The following is a 20,714-nucleotide window of genomic DNA, read 5'->3' as shown; positions in this document are numbered from 1 at the left end:
TCCGAAAAGCTGCTGGTTTTAATCATCGAGCTGATTTGGTGAAACATTTGTTGAAGTGAGATTGAGCAAGGCACTTAACCCTAATTGCTCCAGTAAGTCGCTTTGGATAAGAGCTTCTGCTTAATGATTTAAATGTCAAATGAAGATATCCAGTCCTGGCAACATATTAGGTAGTACAGCAAACTACCTGGTATACATGTGTGCAGAGACACACACATTGCCGTTTGGTATCATGGCTAAAAGGCTACCCCTTAACTCCTCTTCCTCATATCTCTGTAGCTTCCTGCTTTCATGAAGCCAAAGAAATCAAGAACCACTTGCCCCAAGAAAATAATGCAAAACCCAACAAGAAAGACAGATAAACAGAGCGAGAGAGAGAGAAGGAGTGAGCACAATCTTTGTATCTCCTCGTTGGTAGGCACTAGGCAGCCAGAAGGCTGTGGTGATTAGAAACATTAGAGGTGCTGAAGGCCTCAGTCAACCAGCAAATTAAAATGTGTGAACCCGCCCAGAGAATATTTAGATGGGAGGAGGAGGAGAACATGGGCACCAAGCAGGGATCACCTTTTTAGGTAGCTTCGCTTTCTCTAGTAATGTTCTACGGAGTATAGACCCAGATACTAATTAGCAAGGCCACTCTCTCAGAGTGGACAGGGCTGGGGGACTTTTCTCCTCTATACTAATGTTAGGTTTATATAACGTTATAGTGATGTTGTAGCAATATTATAGTGATTTTATAGAAATTTTACAGTGATGTTGTAGTAATGGTATAGTGATTTTATAGTAATGTTATACTAATGTTATAAGCCTAGTAACGTTATAGTTATGTTAAGTGAATGTACCCACTAGCTGGGCCTCTCTCTCAGAGTGGACTGGACTGGGGTGATCTACTCCTCTATAGTTAGGTTAGCACAACATTGTTATAATGTTGAAGTAAGGTTATTGTAATTTTAGATGATCTTACCAACTAGCAAGGCCTCTCTCTCAGAGTAAACCGGACTAGAGGGAATCTTCTCTGGGGGCAGACTCTCCTTCTCCTGACTGCAGGAAACCACTTCTAATGCTGTCGCCTCCTACAGGACAAGAGGAGAAAACACTGTTAGACTGGTTGATGAACACACCACACACACACACACACACACACCCACACACACACACACACACACACACACACACCCACACACACACACACACACACACACACACACACACACACACACACACACACACACACACACACACACACACACACACACACACACACACACACACACACACACAGCCCTAGAAACATCATACAGGCAGTGGGAGAAGAGAGGAGGAGAGACAATGAAGGCAAAGAGGAAAGAGAAGATACAGAGGGAACCAAATGGAGGGAGAAAAGAGAGAGAGAGAGAGAGAAAGCTGGCAGTGTTAGCGATGCTAATGATGAAACTGTTGTTTACTGTGGGCTTCTGACAGGCTGGAGGAGGGAGGGTCGGGAATGTGTAAAAAAATAAATACAAATAATTTAGGGGGTATCAGATTTAATATTGCAGAGAGATTATGGCTTCCATTAATGTAATTATCTGCATAATTTCCAACCCCCAATTTTTTGTTGTTGTTGTTTTAATTTTTATTTCACCTTTATTTAACTTAACCAGGTAGGCTAGTTGAGAACAGGTTCTCATTTACAACTGCGACCTGGCCAAGATAAAGCATAGCAGTGTGAACAGACAACACAGAGTTACACATGGAGTAAACAATTTACAAGTCAATACAGTTTTTTTCGATTGCTAAACGACAGTGGGCACAACTGGAGTCACATGTGCAAAACTCTAACTACAGTCTGCACTACCAACAGTCACCTGAGCTAAACAGTTCACATCAGCTGCAAAACTCATTCCAAGCAACACAACTCTTAACACATGGCTCAAAACACGCTCAGTGCAGCCAAACACTATGCACAACCCTCACTGAGATAACACAGACTGTCACTCAGAACACACTGAGAGTAAAAACACTAGCATCAAACACCAATACAGAAAATACAAACTTTTCATCTTTACAGTTTGAACAATTTCAGTGACTTCATACAAAGTCATATTTTCTTCAAAGAAAAGAGTGACATTCGTTCACATGATTTGTAATTTTTTTTAGAACATAACAATTCTTTAAGGTAAATGAAAATTAGCAGTTTGCTTCAATAGTCTGTAGTAATTTACAGAATTACAGTAATGAGAAAAAAAGGTAGAAACTAAAAGTACATACTGTAATTCAAACAAATAATTGAGTGGCTAATCCTGCCTCTCTCTAGCATCAGGCCACAGGTTTTCTTCAACATCACATCTAATGTTTTCTCTTGCCATGCACCTGGGGAAGAACCTTCTGGAGTGCCTTATCCATCCCTGGCAGTCCTCTGGACTCGTGTCCTCACATCCGGCACGCATGGCTTCCAAAAGAGACATTTGGTCATGTGGGTGGTGACCAAACACTTTCCACCTCCAGGCAGAGAAAAACTTCTCTATTGGGTTGAGGAAGGGTGAATATGCAGGCAGGTACAAAACCATAAATCTGTGATGTGCTGCAAACCAATCTGTGACAGCTGCAGAGTGGTGAAAAGCAACGTTATCGCAAACTATGACAAAAACTTGGGGTTTCTTACTGGCTCCCCCTGTTCTGCTGGCACTAGCTGAGCATAGAGCTGTTCTAGGAAAGCTATAAGCCTTTCTGTGTTGTATGGGCCAATGAGTGGTGTGTTGAGAAGCAAACCATCATTGGCCATTGCAGCACACATGGTGATATTTCCCCCCCTTTGGCCTGGAACCTCCACAGTGGCCCTTTGACCTATAACATTCCTTCCTCTGCGCCGTGTTTTGGCAAGGTTAAATCCAGCTTCATCGATAAATACAAATGAATGTGGTCTTTCCAGTGCTTCCACCTCCATTACTCTCTGAAAAACAGTAAGTGCACAGTTTTGCTGTAGAAATGCTAGTGTTTTTTTTTTACTGTAAATATTTTGTATAGCTGTGTACGTAACCTCAGACGTCTTACCTGGACATATTGGTATCTTTGCTCTTTTACCCGTTCACTGTTTCTCTCGAACGGTACAGTGTATAACTGTTTCATTGTAACTTGGTGTTTCTTTAGGACTCGAGCAATAGTTGTTGTGCTGACAGAATGAACATTTTCAAATATATCATTATCAGCCAGCACTCTATCTTGAATCTCCCGCAGTTTTATTGCATTGTTGACAACAACCATGTCAACAATAGCATTTTCCTGTGCATCTGAAAATATTTTTCCTCTTCCCCCTGTTGGGGGCAGCCTTTGGGTCCTGTTGTAAAAATATATTTTACAGTCAAACTTACTGTAATATATATCTGTGTAAATATTCTATAATTGCAATACAAAATAGATTCCTGTAATGTTTTCATTTACTGTAAGGATGTAACTCTCACCTGTTTGCATGATGGACAATTCGCATTACAGATGCCACTGTGGATCTTTGCAGATTGGGTTGCACTCTCAACCATGCCTCTCAATGAGAGACCATGGTTCACGACATGGTCTATAAGTGTAGCCCTTATTTCATCTGAAATAACAGCTCTTTGTCTTCTTTGTCTTCCTCCACGCATCCGCCCTCTCCCTGCCACCCTTCTCCCTCCACGAACCCATCTTCCTTGTTCCATTTCCAAAATGAGTCTTTCTGAGCTCTACCTATATATACTGTAATATGTGTGTGTGTTCACTAACAAGTCTAAAACAAGACACCTGCTTAGCCTTTCAGCTGAAATTGCAATCAGCAGTGTTTGAAAGGCACAAGGCTGAAATCTATTCCGTTTTGAATGTGTGGTTCACAGTTTTGACAGCAGTGTGTTAGCATTTGAACAAAGTGCTGTAAATCCACAGTGTTGTGCAGGTTGTGGTTAAAGTCATGGGGTAAGTGTGTAGAGTTTTGAAAACTGTGTTCAAGCAATGAAAAACGAACTAGAGTTTGGTCCACATGAACTGCTGCTGTGCAGACTGTAATTAGAGTTTTGCACATGTGACTCCAGTTGTGTCCACTGTCGTTTAGCAATCGAAAAAAACTGTAACACAGTAGAAAAAAAGAGTCTATATACATTGTGTGCAAAAGGCATGAGGAGGTAGGCAAATAATTACAATTTTGCAGATTAACACTGGAGTGATAAATGATCAGATGGTCATGTACAGGTAGAGATATTGGTGTGCAAAAGAGCAGAAAAGTAAATAAATATAAACAGTATGGGGATGAGGTAGGTACAATTGGGTGGGCTATTTACCGAGAGTTATAAATATATATTATTTTAAACATGTTTTTATATTTTCCCTAACGCTACCACCCCTCCCCTAATTGAAGAAAACTAATGGACAACAATGCCAGGTGTGTGTGTGTGTGTGTGTGTGTGTGTGTGTGTGTGTGTGTGTGTGTGTGTGTGTGTGTGTGTGTGTGTGTAACCCAGTTGTGTCGGGTTGATTAATCCTGCAACAAATAAAGTCCTCCTGCACTGGATTGGTATGTAATGATCTGTCATGTCACTGGAAGAGGAGAGAGAGAGAGAGGAACAGAGAAACAGGAGAGTGAGGGACAGAAAAACAGAGAGGGGAAGAGGGGAACAGAGAAACAGATGGAGGAAGAGAGAAACAGAGAGGGGAACAGAGAAACAGAGAGGAAGAGAGAAACAGAGAGGAAGAGAGAAGAAGAGAGAAACAAAGAGGAAGAGAGAGAGTGGGGAACAGAGAAACAGAGAGAGTGGGGAACAGAGAAACAGAGAGAGTGGGGAACAGAGAAACAGAGAGAGTGGGGAACAGAGAAACAGAGAGAGTGGGGAACAGAGAAACAGAGAGAGTGAGGAACAGAGAAACAGAGAGAGTGGGGAACAGAGAAACAGAGAGAGTGGGGAACAGAGAAACAGAGAGAGTGAGGAACAGAGAAACAGAGAGAGTGAGGAACAGAGAAACAGAGAGAGTGAGGAACAGAGAAACAGAGAGAGTGAGGAACAGAGAAACAGAGAGAGTGAGGAACAGAGAAACAGAGAGAGTGAGGAACAGAGAAACAGAGAGAGTGAGGAACAGAGAAACAGAGAGAGTGGGGAACAGAGAAACAGAGAGAGTGGGGAACAGAGAAACAGAGAGAGTGGGGAACAGAGAAACAGAGAGAGTGGGGAACAGAAACAGAGAGAGTGGGGAACAGAGAAACAGAGAGAGTGGGGAACAGAGAGAGTGGGGAACAGAGAAACAGAGAGAGGGAGGAACAGAGAAACAGAGAGAGTGGGGAACAGAGAAACAGAGAGAGTGGGGAACAGAGAAACAGAGAGAGTGGGGAACAGAGAAACAGAGAGAGTGAGGAACAGAGAAACAGAGAGAGTGAGGAACAGAGAAACAGAGAGAGTGGGGAACAGAGAAACAGAGAGAGTGGGGAACAGAGAAACAGAGAGAGTGGGGAACAGAGAAACAGAGAGAGTGAGGAACAGAGAAACAGAGAGAGGGGGAACAGAAACAGAGAGAGTGGGGAACAGAGAAACAGAGAGAGTGGGGAACAGAGAGAGTGGGGAACAGAGAAACAGAGAGAGTGAGGAACAGAGACACAGAGAGAGTGAGGAACAGAGAAACAGAGAGAGGGAGGAACAGAGACACAGAGAGAGTGGGGAACAGAGAAACAGAGAGAGTGGGGAACAGAGAAACAGAGAGAGTGGGGAACAGAGAAACAGAGAGAGTGAGGAACAGAGAAACAGAGAGAGTGGGGAACAGAGAAACAGAGAGAGTGGGGAACAGAGAAACAGAGAGAGTGAGGAACAGAGAAACAGAGAGAGTGGGGAACAGAGAAACAGAGAGAGTGAGGAACAGAGACACAGAGAGAGTGAGGAACAGAGAAACAGAGAGAGTGGGGAACAGAGAAACAGAGAGGAAGAAACAAAGAGATTCACAGAGAAAATAGAAAACTAGAGAGACAGGGAGAAAAAAAGAGAGATAAGGAGAGAGTATGGAAACAGAGGGAGAGGGAGAGGGGGAGAGAGGGTTGGAGAGGATCACATCTCTTTTCCACTTACACTGACTTGATCAGCTCTCTCCTCGCTCCCTCTGTCATCTCGCGGTGATGTCTCCAGCTAGAGTCAATCATAAAAATGAGAAAAGCCGTCACTGACAATCATGTCACACACCCATTTAAACAGACAGACACACTCACACAAACGTACAGACACACTTTCTCCTCTGGCAAGACCACTATATTACACCGGGAAGGAGAGGTCAACATCACATATACAAGCCCTGAATAGTTTGAGTGGGTATGTTGTAAGGTGCAATCAGATATAGAATCAGGTCAGATCAAGCAGAGACATATAGTACATATTAATCTGTGTTCATTCCATGAGTAAGAACCAAACATAATTGGATGTCAAAATGTCCTCTGTTCATAACTGGTATTCACACAGTGCGTGGTGTGTATCTTCATTTTCTATTAAAATGGTTGACATCCTGATTCAGTGGTCCGAGATGAAGCCTGATTCAGTGGTCTTAGATCAAATCAAATCAAAGTTGATTTGTCACGTGCGCCGATTACAACAGGTGTAGTAGACCTTACAGTGAAATGCTTACTTACAGGCTCTAACCAACAGTGCAAAAAAGGTATTAGATAAAGCCTGATTCAATGGTCCTAGATCATGCCTGTTTCAGTGGTCCTAGATAAAGCCTGATTTTATGGTTCTAGATAGAGCCTGATTCGGTGGTCCTAGATGAAGCCTGTTTCGGTGGTCCTAGATGAAGCCTGTTTCACTGGTCCTAGATGAAGCCTGTTTCACTGGTCCTAGATGAAGCCTGATTCAGTGGTCCTAGATAGAGCCTGTTTCACTGGTCCTAGCTGAAGCCTGTTTCAGTGGTCCTAGATGAAGGGACACTGAGAGAATAAAATGTGTTCTTCTGGTGATGAGATTGTCTAGAATGACCTGCTCTAGAACAGTACTTCCCAACCACGGGTCCTAGAAGACTCATGAGACCATAGGCTTCCTGGTAAAATGCACATGAGAGGGTACTTCAGGGGTACTCCGGGCAGATCAAAATTCAGTTGTTGGTGCAGTAACCGAAAAAGATTTCATACATAATGCTTGGTGACAGATTGGACAGTGAATGGGGCTCTGGGGTTAACTGATGATGGCATGCAGAAATCTGCAGAACATGGCAAGTTGGCAGCACACACAATCATTCCACAATGGCCACAAATCTAGCAACACTTTCCTCAAATTGATTTCTCTATCTTCTGTTGATGAGTCTCCAGGGATCCATCTCTGTGAGTACACATGCTTTAATTGCCATATTACCCAGGATCACTGGAAGGGGTTCATCTCTGTGTGTATACATTGTCATGACGTTGCCCTCTTTGGGTACAGCGAGTACCATCCCCCTCTCTCTGTCTCCTACAATTAGGCTGCTGTGGTCAGAGAGGTCGTAAATTCCTGGAGGAGATGATCTCCTCATGGCCACAGTATAGAGACAGAGTGAATTTTCATAGAGAACAAAGGAATTTCTTCCACCTCACAGAACTTGAGGTCCGAACAACAATTTATGTTCCGGAGAAGGTATAAAAGATCCAGCTACGAACTGGTCCGTTTGGTGCAATTTTGTGGGGCTCATGGGAGATGGTACGGCCACATTACCATAACACTGTTTATATAATAGCCTCAGATATGAGGTTTACATCTAATTGTTGTATAAGATGAATGAGTGAGGATGATACTGTTTGTAAAATTGTGTAATGTGATTTTTGAATTTTTAATGAAGGAAACTACAATTCCCTTTGAACTAAATCAGAGGACCGCCCATGAGCCCAGTTAGGGTTGGGCATCCTGGGACAGGCCCTTTTCTGCAATTCCGAATAAAACCCCACCTTGAGAATTTCTCAACAGACCATGTTTCTCTCAATCACGAGAGGACAAAGGTTGCAGACCAGCTTACCTCGATAACAAGAGGGCCAAGGTTTGAGACGATTGCTGAATCTTTTAACCATCCCACGTGGTTAAACTCTTAGACTGTCGATACCGACAGAATAAGAACAAGTCTTTGATATTAATTACTAGTCTGCAGCTAGGAATTCGGTATCATTGAAAGCGAAGAATGACAACCGCCGAAACATCTATAACGAAATGAATGAATGTCACTCTGAACTATCCATTCTAACCACGACAGAGAGAGAGAGAGAGAGAGCGAGAGAGAGAGAGAGGAAACTCTCCAACAGAAACTAACTTTTCAGCAGAGATCCCGACGACACACTGAGCATAAATATATATATTGATTACAATTGTTCCCGAATGAGTGAGCGTTCATGTGCAAATGATTGGAATTTCAATTGTTATAATTATCAACTGTGTGTTGTCTTATCTCAGTCGACCCCCACTTCCCTTTTGTACAACAAGCCGCCATGCCGGTTTAGCCCACTAGGGAAACTCTGTTATCATTTCCTTGTAACTATCAACTGTTTGTTTATGCATTTCTGTGAATTACTTAGTTCGTAAATAAATTATTTAAGACAATTGATGTATGGATGACTCATAGTGAAGACTGGGTTCGTGCAGATAACCAACAATTTACGACGTTTGGAATGAGACTAACGTGAGGTAAAGTAAATAATTAATTAATTTAGAAGACTAATTGATCAGATATGAAAATATCTGAAAAGGTTTATGAGGAAAATTATAACTTTGTAATCCGAATATTTTCCTTGGTGCCCCGACTTCGTAGTTAATTACAGTTACATGATTAATCAGTTTAATCGCGTAATAATAATTACAGAGAATCTTTGATAAAAACGAAGTCTTCAGTTAATGATAGTAAAGACACGACAACATGCTTTAATTACCATATTACCCATGGATCACTGGAAGGGGTTCATTTCTATGTGTATACATATTTTAATTACCATATTAACCATGAATCACTGGAAGGGGTTCATCTCTACATGTATACATGTTTAATTACCATAATACCATGGATCACTGGAAGGGGTTCATCTCTACATGTATACATGTTTTAATTACCATAATACCATGGATCACTGGAAGGGGTTCATCTCTACATGTATACATGTTTTAATTACCATAATACCATGGATCACTGGAAGGGGTTCATCTCTACATGTATACATGTTTTAATTGCCATAATACCATGGATCACTGGAAGGGGTTCATCTCTACATGTATACATGTTTTAATTACCATAATACCATGGATCACTGGAAGGGGTTCATCTCTACATGTATACATGTTTTAATTACCATATTTACCATGGATCACTGGAAGGGGTTCATCTCTACATGTATACATGTTTTAATTACCATAATACCATGGATCACTGGAAGGGGTTCATCTCTACATGTATACATGTTTTAATTGCCATATTTACCATGGATCACTGGAAGGGGTTCATCTCTACATGTATACATGTTTTAATTACCATAATACCATGGATCACTGGAAGGGGTTCATCTCTACATGTATACATGTTTTAATTGCCATATTTACCATGGATCACTGGAAGGGGTTCATCTCTACATGTATACATGTTTTAATTACCATATTTACCATGGATCACTGGAAGGGGTTCATCTCTACATGCATACGTGTTTTAATTACCATAATACCATGGATCACTGGAAGGGGTTCATCTCTACATATATACATGTTTTAATTACCATATTTACCATGGATCACTGGAAGGGGTTCATTTCTATGTGTATACATGTTTTAATTACCATAATACCATGGATCACTGGAAGGGGTTCATCTCTACATGTATACATGTTTTAATTGCCATATTTACCATGGATCACTGGAAGGGGTTCATCTCTACATGTATACATGTTTTAATTACCATATTTACCATGGATCACTGGAAGGGGTTCATCTCTACATGCATACGTGTTTTAATTACCATATTTACCATGGATCAGTGGAAGGGGTTCATCTCTACATGTATACATGTTTTAATTACCATAATACCATGGATCACTGGAAGGGGTTCATCTCTACATGTATACATGTTTTAATTACCATATTAACCATGAATCACTGGAAGGGGTTCATCTCTACATGTATACATGTTTTAATTACCATAATACCATGGATCACTGGAAGGGGTTCATCTCTACATGTATACATATTTTAATTACCATAATACCATGAATCACTGGAAGGGGTTCATCTCTACATGTATATATGTTTTAATTACCATAATGCCATGGATCACTGGAAGGGGTTCATCTCTACATGCATACATGTTTTAATTACCATATTTACCATGGATCACTGGAAGGGGTTCATTTCTACATGTATACATGTTTTAATTACCATATTTACCATGGATCACTGGAAGGGGTTCATTTCTACATGTATACATGTTTTAATTGCCATATTTACCATGGATCACTGGAAGGGGTTCATTTCTATGTGTATACATGTTTTAATTACCATATTTACCATGGATCACTGGAAGGGGTTCATTTCTACATGTATACATGTTTTAATTGCCATATTTACCATGGATCACTGGAAGGGGTTCATTTCTATGTGTATACATGTTTTAATTGCCATATTTACCATGGATCACTGGAAGGGGTTCATTTCTATGTGTATACATGTTTTAATTACCATATTTACCATGGATCACTGGAAGGGGTTCATTTCTATGTGTATACATGTTTTAATTACCATAATACCATGGATCACTGGAAGGGGTTCATCTCTACATGTATACATGTTTTAATTACCATAATACCATGGATCACTGGAAGGGGTTCATCTCTACATGTATACATGTTTTAATTACCATAATACCATGGATCACTGGAAGGGGTTCATCTCTACATGTATACATGTTTTAATTACCATATTTACCATGGATCACTGGAAGGGGTTCATCTCTACATGTATACATGTTTTAATTACCATAATACCATGGATCACTGGAAGGGGTTTATCTCTACATGTATACATGTTTTAATTACCATATTTACCGTGGATCACTGGAAGGGGTTCATCTCTACATGCATACATGTTTTAATTACCATAATACCATGGATCACTGGAAGGGGTTCATCTCTACATGCATACGTGTTTTAATTACCATATTTACCATGGATCACTGGAAGGGGATCATCTCTACATGTATACATGTTTTAATTACCATAATACCATGGATCACTGGAAGGGGTTCATCTCTACATGTATACATGTTTTAATTGCCATAATACCATGGATCACTGGAAGGGGTTCATCTCTACATGTATACATGTTTTAATTACCATATTTACATGGATCACTGGAAGGGGTTCATCTCTACATGTATACATGTTTTAATTACCATAATACCATGGATCACTGGAAGGGGTTCATCTCTACATGTATACATGTTTTAATTGCCATATTTACCATGGATCACTGGAAGGGGTTCATCTCTACATGTATACATGTTTTAATTACCATATTTACCATGGATCACTGGAAGGGGTTCATTTCTATGTGTATACATGTTTTAATTACCATAATACCATGGATCACTGGAAGGAGTTCATCTCTACATGTATACATGTTTTAATTACCATAATACCATGGATCACTGGAAGGGGTTCATCTCTACATGTATACGTGTTTTAATTGCCATATTTACCGTGGATCACTGGAAGTGGTTCATCTCTACATGCATACGTGTTTTAATTACCATATTTACCATGGATCTCTGGAAGGGGTTCATCTCTACATGTATACATGTTTTAATTACCATAATACCATGGATCACTGGAAGGGGTTCATCTCTACATGCATACGTGTTTTAATTACCATAATACCATGGATCACTGGAAGGGGTTCATCTCTACATGCATACGTGTTTTAATTACCATATTTACCATGAATCACTGGAAGGGGTTCATCTCTACATGTATACATGTTTTAATTACCATAATACCATGGATCACTGGAAGGGGTTCATCTCTACATGTATACATGTTTTAATTACCATATTTACCATGGATCACTGGAAGGGGTTCATCTCTACATGTATACGTGTTTTAATTACCATATTTACCATGGATCACTGGAAGGGGTTCATCTCTACATGTATACATGTTTTAATTACCATATTTACCATGGATCACTGGAAGGGGTTCATCTCTACATGTATACGTGTTTTAATTACCATATTTACCATGGATCACTGGAAGGGGTTCATCTCTACATGTATACATGTTTTAATTACCATATTTACCATGGATCACTGGAAGGGGTTCATCTCTACATGTATACATGTTTTAATTACCATAATACCATGGATCACTGGAAGGGGTTCATCTCTACATGTATACATGTTTTAATTGCCATAATACCATGGATCACTGGAAGGGGTTCATCTCTACATGTATACGTGTTTTAATTACCATATTTACCATGGATCACTGGAAGGGGTTCATCTCTACATGTATACATGTTTTAATTACCATAATACCATGGATCACTGGAAGGGGTTCATCTCTACATGTATACATGTTTTAATTACCATAATACCATGGATCACTGGAAGGGGTTCATCTCTACATGTATACATGTTTTAATTACCATATTTACCATGGATCACTGGAAGGGGTTCATCTCTACATGTGTACATGTTTTAATTACCATAATACCATGGATCACTGGAAGGGGTTCATCTCTACATGCATACGTGTTTTAATTACCATATTAACCATGAATCACTGGAAGGGGTTCATCTCTACATGTATACGTGTTTTAATTACCATATTTACCATGGATCACTGGAAGGGGTTCATCTCTACATGTATACATGTTTTAATTACCATAATACCATGGATCACTGGAAGGGGTTCATCTCTACATGCATACATGTTTTAATTACCATATTTACCATGGATCACTGGAAGGGGTTCATCTCTACATGTATACATGTTTTAATTACCATATTTACCATGGATCACTGGAAGGGGTTCATCTCTACATGCATACATGTTTTAATTACCATATTTACCATGGATCACTGGAAGGGGTTCATCTCTACATGCATACATGTTTTAATTACCATATTTACCATGGATCACTGGAAGGGGTTCATCTCTACATGCATACATGTTTTAATTGCCATATTTACCATGGATCACTGGAAGGGGTTCATCTCTACATGCATACGTGTTTTAATTACCATAATACCATGGATCACTGGAAGGGGTTCATCTCTACATGCATACGTGTTTTAATTACCATATTTACCATGAATCACTGGAAGGGGTTCATCTCTACATGTATACATGTTTTAATTACCATATTCACCATGAATCACTGGAAGGGGACACATTTCAGTGCCTAGCGGCATTCTAATGTACAGCGTCATTATTAAACCAGATATTGACCACCATGTGACTTTCTTTGATATGAAATAACATGTATTACCCAGCAATGTCAATGAAACAACTAGCCAAGCGGCTACGGGAGGCAGAGAAGAGAAAATGTGTCTCGATTGGAAAAGTAGAAGTCAAATATGGACCACGCACCATTAGACTCTCTCATATCAGTATTATCTTTATCCAATTAAGTAGCTGATTGAACAGGAATGTCATGCTCTTGTCAACCCTCCCTCTGGAATCCTACTCAGCCAACGTTAAAGCAGACAAAACTGTCAGTAAGAGTGTCCATGACTGAGTCTTTGAATGACGAGATTGAGATAAAACTTTAAGTTTTTATTTGTTATTATTGAACATCCAAAATATACAATATACTTGCTATGAAGCCACTCAACAACTACATCATACCAGTTATCCAACAGACTCTCATTCAGAGTGACACACAGAAGCATCCAGGGTCAATGCCCTGCTCAAGGTCATGTTGATAGATCTTCCACTAGGCCAAAAAACATGAACCCGAACCCTCCAAGATCCCCCCCACAGTTCCCCAATAGCTGTCCCTCAATCATTTGAGACCCCTCCCACAGTCCCCCTCCAAGTAGAAAAATAAAATATAAAATACAATGAATTCCATTCCCCACCCCCAAGAACCCCCCAATGCACCAGCAACCAACAGAATGAACTAAAGAGAAAAATAAAAGACAGAAGAAAACAGAAAACAACAATGCAAAAAAAAGTATAAATAAACAAAAACAAAATAAAATAAAAACAAAGGACATCAAGGACAACTAAAATCATTACAGCAAAGCCAACTGTATATGTTTGTGTGCATGTCTGGTACTATTACATGTATGTGTGTGTTCTTGTATGCGTTTATTTGAATGAGAGTGTGTGTATATGCATGTGTACAAACACCTGTACGGCATCAGCCTCAGGCAAACCGGCATTAGTTGTAAAAACACTGCCCCTCAGTGTCATTCAAACTTACTTTTTATTATGTTGCATTTGGACTTTAAAAAAACTACTTTTATCTTTGACCATCATTCTGTCTCCCGCACAGCAACTCCACTCCCACTTCAATTCTTCAATTCCACATCCCAAACCTCAGCTTCCCTCAGCCCATCCAATCTATCTCTGCTGGCCACCCTCTTTGGGTTTCTATGAAACAAATATCTTTCAACTATGCTGTGATGTTTAACATATAATTTCGATCTTTCTAATCAAATAGAATCGATTCGTATAGAATCAAGATAAATATTTTTACTAAGAGTATTAGTATATTAGTAATTGACTGAACCGGTCTCTCCAGATCTCCTAACAGTACTATTAATAGGGTCCATTTTAGATCAATGCTATGCATTTTCAGCCATTCCTGAACCTGAGACCAGAAACAGGCTACCTGAGGGCAATACCAAAATAAATGGTCTATTGATTCTGTATTCTCACAACAAAATATGCAGAGCTTTGATGATTTTATGCCCCACATATTCAACATTTTGTTGGTGGAAAGAATTCTATATAATAATTTTAGCTGAAAAGCACGAAGTCTTGAATCTTGCGTTGTTTTATATATCAACTCATACACCCTGTACCATGGAATCGGTACATCAACAATCTCTTCCCAACTATTTTGCAATCTGTATGGAACAGTTCACAACATCTTGGTCCTCAAATGAAACTGGTATACTTTCCCATTTATGCTATGTTTATTCCTCCGCAAGATTTGATCCTTTATATTGGGCAGACAGACAGTTCCCTACCTCTGCTCGCTGCCACCTGCCTCCTCCATTTTTGGGGTAATGCTGTCATCAATTGGTTGTACTCTTGGATTGAGTAGACCTTCCCGTACAATTCTGATAACTCCATGAATTACATAACTCTACCATTCCAATTTACAATATAATTTAAGAACAAAATACCCTTTTCAAACATCTTTCCCATAAATACAGGCATTTTATCAATCAGCACATTTATCATCCATAATATTTGTTGTAACATTTGTTCTATCTTTTCAGGAGGATGAAATTGAAATTGTAGCCAGCTCTGCAATGCTTGTTTGAAAAAGATAGATACTTTGAAAAAGTACAATTTTAAATTAATCGAAAATGAGACATGGCAATCTGCACAAAGGCAAAAAGGCCATTTTTAAACAATGGATGAGCTTTTCTTATTAATCTACTTGAGAAACATTTAGGGTTCAAGTAAAACGTTTGAATGAGTGAAGCTTTTAGAGAGGATGTTTAGTGCTTTTATATTTAATAATCTCAACCCACCCACCCAATTCGTATTCATTATATAGATAGGCACACTTTATTTTGTCTGGTTTAGCGTCCCAGATAAAGCTAAATATTTTTTGCTCATATGATTTGAAAAAATGAATCATCAGGAGTAGTCAGCGCCGTAAGTAAGTGAGTAAACTGAGATATGACTAAGGAGTTAATCAGGGCATTTTTTCCATAAATAGACAGGTATTTACCTCTCCATGGTTGCAGGATCGTGTCTATTTTTAAGTTTTCTATTGAAATTCAATGAGTAGAGCTTATTTATATATTTTGTGATATGAATACCAAGTATGTCTACTTCACCATCAGCCCATTTTATAGGTAAACTGCAGGGTAATGTAAAAGTTTTATTTTTTAAAGATCCAATAAGTAATATTGTACACTTATCATAATTAGGTTTTAGTCCAGAGAGTACAGAAAAGTACAACAAACAGATTACCGACCATTTCGAATCCCACCGCACCTTCTCCGCTATGCAATCTGGTTTCAGAGCTGGTCATGGGTGCACCTCAGCCACGCTCAAGGTCCTAAACGATACCTTAACCGTCATCGATAAGAAACAATACTGTGCAGCCGTATTCATTGACCTGGCCAAGGCTTTCAACTCTGTCAATCACCACATCCTCATCGGCAGACTCGATAGCCTTGGTTTCTCAAATGATTGCCTCTCCTGGTTCACCAACTACTTCTCTGATAGAGTTCAGTGTGTCAAATCGGAGGGCCTGTTGTCTCTGGCAGTCTCTATGGGGGTGCCTCGGGGTTCAATTCTTGGGCCGACTCTCTTCTCTGTATACATCAATGATGTCGCTCTTGCTGCTGGTGAGTCTTTGATCCACCTCTAAGCAGACGACACCATTCAGTATACTTCTGGCCCTTCTTTGGACACTGTGTTAACAACCCTCCAGACGAGCTTCAATGCCATACAACTCTCCTTCCGTGTCCTCCAACTGCTCTTAACCTCTCTGGGATCGTTCGGGACGCTAGTGTCCCACCTCGCCAACAGCCAGTGAAATTGCAGGGCGCCAAATCAAAACAGAAATCTCATAATTAAAATTCCTCAACCATACAAGTATTTTACACCATTTTAAAGATACACTTCTCATTAATCCAACCACAGCTTCCGATTTCAAAAGGCTTTTCGGCGAAAGCAGAACATATCATTATGTTAGGTCAGCAACTAGTCACAAAAAGCATTCAGCCATTTTCCAACCAAAAAGAGGTGTCACAAAAAGCAGAAATATAGATAACATTAATCACTGACCTTTGACGATCTTCATCAGATGACACTCCCAGGACTCAATGTTACACAATACATGTATGTTTTGTTCGATCAAGTTGATATTTATATCCAAAAACCTCAGTTTACATTGGCGCCATGTTGAGATATGCCTCCAAAACATCCGGAGAAATTGCAGAGAGCCACATCAAATAACATAAACACTCATCATTTAAAAAAAGCTTTACAGCAAAAGCACAACATTCAATAATCTGAGAACAGCATTCAGCCAAAAGCAAGCCATACAGTTACCCGCCAAATTGTGGAGTCAACAAAAGTCATAAATAGCATTATATATCTTCACTTACCTTTGCTGATCTTCGTCGGAATACACTCCCAGGACTCCCACTTCTACAAGAAATGTTTGTTTTGTTCGATTACATCCATATTTATGTCCAAATACCTCCGTTTTGTTTGCACGTTTAGTTCACTAATCCAAAGACACAATGCGCGAGCGCAAAATCCAGAGGAAAAGTCAAAAGAGTTCTATTACACTTTGTAGAAACATGTCAAACGATGTTTACAATCAATTCTTAGGGTCTTTTTATAATAAATCTTCAATAATATTCCAACCGGACAATAGTGTATTCATTACAGAGGAAAAAGAAGGAACGGCGTGCCCGCGGGACCGCGCAGTAAACAACTGATTGGCTTCAGCCTAGTCCACTTGTTGAAACAGCTCTTATTCGACACCCTTCCACAATAGAAGCCTCAAACAACTTTCTAAAGACTGTTGACATCTGCTGGAAGCCTTGGGAAGTGCAATCTGGCCCCATAGACACAGCATATTGGATAGGCAATCACTTAAATGAAACTACAAACCTCAGATTTCCCACTTCCTGGTTGGATTTGTCTGCTAGACCCTGCTAGGTATTGTCCCCCCTTCTCTCAACTCGCTGGTCACCATAGCAGCACCCAACTGTAGCACGCACTCCAGCAGGTATATCGCTCTGGTCACCCCCAAAACCAATTCTTCCTTTGGCCGCCTCTCCTTCCAGTTCTCTGCTTCCAATGACTGGAACGAACTACAAAATCTCTGAAACTGGAAACACTTATCTCCCGCACTAGCTTTTGAAATTACCCTCACTAGCTTTTGAAATTACCAGTCTATTTCTCTATAGCTTTGGAAATGACCAGTTTATTTCTCTCTATGGATGGTGATCTAAATGATTGGACTGTCACTCTCTGGCTTTTTAAATGACTGCTCTCTCTCAATGGCCTTTTAAATGACATGTCTCAGTCAATGTTTGATAGGCAGTAAGCACATCTCTTACCATCCTGAGGTCCATAAGAGGAGATAAAGGAGAAATGTAAAACTTTTGAAACTGAATAAACTGTCATTAATGTCTACCACAGCCTGGGCTCTGGTAGCTGATTAATTATTTCGGAAACATTTCTCATACATTGAAACTCATTTAGAACTAATTTCATTCTTATTAGAGCACAAATCAGATATGGTATTTACATTTCAAACCCCAGCAGTCTTTACAGCCAGCCAAACTCATGAACCACACACAGTATTCTCTCTTGACTGAGAGCCTTCATCCCATCCCTCCTCATTCTCATTACTATTGTATCAGGGAACATGAGTACAAGATGGCTGACATTATCTAGCAATGTCTCACACAAGTGTTAGATGCACAAGTACAGTAAAATGCCTTTCTTGCAAGCTTTAACCCCAACAATACATTAATCAATAACAATGTAATACTAAATAAAACAAGGTAAAACAAAAACACACAATGATAGGGTGTGTGTGTGTGTGTGTGTGTGTGTGTGTGTGTTACTGACCTGGTGTGTGCGTGTTTTATTCAGATTCTCCAGTCCTTCCTTGAGGCTCTGTACCTGGCTCTCCAGCTGCTGTTTGTCCTCCACACTCTTCTCCAACTCTGCCTCCCTCTGTTTCTTTTCTTCACGCATCTTCAGCAGTTGCTGCAAACACAAAGGACATACAGTGAGCCACATACCGTAACTAACCTTTAAACTTCTGATACAGAGGAGATACATTTAGCTACAGATGCTAACTAACCCCTAAGACAGAGAAAGCACAGTTAGCTACAGATGATACCTAACCCAAGGCACAGTTAGCTACAGATGATACCTAACCCTTAAGACAGAGAAAGCAGTTAGCTACAGATGATACCTAACCCAAGGCACAGTTAGCTACAGATGATACCTAACCCTTAAGACAGAGAAAGCAGTTAGCTACAGATGATACCTAACCCAAGGCACAGTTAGCTACAGATGATACCTAACCCTTAAGACAGAGAAAGCAGTTAGCTACAGATGATACCTAACCCAAGGCACAGTTAGCTACAGATGATACCTAACCCTTAAGACAGAGAAAGCAGTTAGCCACAGATGATACCTAACCCAAGGCACAGTTAGCTACAGATGCTAACTAATCCTTAAGACAGAGAAGACACAGTTACAGATTCTTGCTTACTACAGGCATATGACTCATGCTGGTTATTAACCCATCAGCTCCATAGAGGAAACCATGTTAGCCAGCGGTGCTAACCCTTATGTTTCAGGATTTGCCATCGAGTAAGGAACTTTTAGCTTATAGCTTCTCTATGTAGGTCAGAGCCATGTAGAAGCTGAAAAGTCCTTTCTCCTTATCCATTTCAGCTTAAAAAACTATATCACAGTCTCAGTTGGGTTTAGGTGGAAATATGCAAGTATTACATGGCTCAGAAGTGGAAGAAATTCACAGAACCTGGGCAGACTCAAATCACCTGCTAATAAAATGTTATGGTAATTTGCCAGAGCCTGCCTGATATCACAATTTAGCACAGAGCAATAAGAAGTATTCGATTTTCGTCTCTTCCTCCTCATTTTTATCCATTCATGTAATATTTTCATGGCAATGTCGAAACTTGCGTGTTGGAAATGTAATTACCATCTGTCTATTCATATGAGCATGACCGTTGACCACTTGAGGATATTTGATGACCCAGCAGGTGATGGAAGCAACAGATTTCCTGCCTGAGGGTTGTTTAACCAACAGTTTGTTTTCCCTGAGGGGGATATTTTATTAGAAAACCCCTCCAGCTGGTATTAGTTTGTGTACAGCGTCTAGGTCAGCAGACTGATCAGATTCTAGAAGGACTCTTTTCCTGTCAAGTCTCTCTATCCATCCTACTCTCAGAGTGCACCCCTCTTGCTCTCTCTCTCTACGCCTACTCTTCTTTCTCCCTCTTTCTCAGTGTTGTGTGTGTGTGTGTGCGTATGTGTGTGTGAGATTGGGAGGGCAGTTCTCTATCCACCTCTATTAAAAGTCACTTTTCCTCAATACGACTGGTCACCCCAGGAAGCCAAACCAATGGATTATGAGTCTCACCAGCCAGAATCTGCAGGGGTTTAATATCTTTATGGAACCAGGAAATGAAAAATTCCTGTGGAATTGATTAAAATAAATCCAAGGCAGGAACTGCTGCAAAAAGTTAACTACAGTGGGTATGTCTGGTAGAAGTAGTACCTTCTGCATTCCCTGTAGTGCCTGTTGTAGAAAGGTTAGTTGTTGCTGCCTGATGGTGTCCTCTTCACTGTGTTGTGGAGGTGTGTGTTCTTGGTTTTTGCCCTGCTCCTGCTTCAGCAGCTCCACCTCGTTCCTGTAGGCGTCCAGCTGACAGCGCAGAGAGTCATTCTCTTCCTTTAGGGCCTCCACCTGGGCCACAGGGCCTACACACACACACACACACACACACACACACACACACACACACACACACACACACACACACACCACACACAGTAT

General features: G+C 40.2%; 1 protein-coding gene across 1 annotated transcript in view; it reads right to left on the bottom strand.

The window, feature by feature from the left end:
- Positions 1-20,714, bottom strand: part of LOC112220536 (ecto-NOX disulfide-thiol exchanger 2) — a 250,927-nt gene that overhangs the window by 31,965 nt on the left and 198,248 nt on the right. Inside the window, 4 exon segments of the mRNA XM_042302850.1 lie at positions 965-1,073; positions 6,051-6,107; positions 18,746-18,886; positions 20,436-20,638. Coding sequence (XP_042158784.1) covers positions 965-1,073; positions 6,051-6,107; positions 18,746-18,886; positions 20,436-20,638 — 510 coding nt within the window.

The sequence above is a fragment of the Oncorhynchus tshawytscha genome, linkage group LG21 (assembly GCF_018296145.1).
Source record: "Oncorhynchus tshawytscha isolate Ot180627B linkage group LG21, Otsh_v2.0, whole genome shotgun sequence".
Lineage (NCBI taxonomy): Eukaryota > Metazoa > Chordata > Actinopteri > Salmoniformes > Salmonidae > Oncorhynchus > Oncorhynchus tshawytscha.
This window is presented reverse-complemented; position numbering and strand designations above follow the sequence as displayed.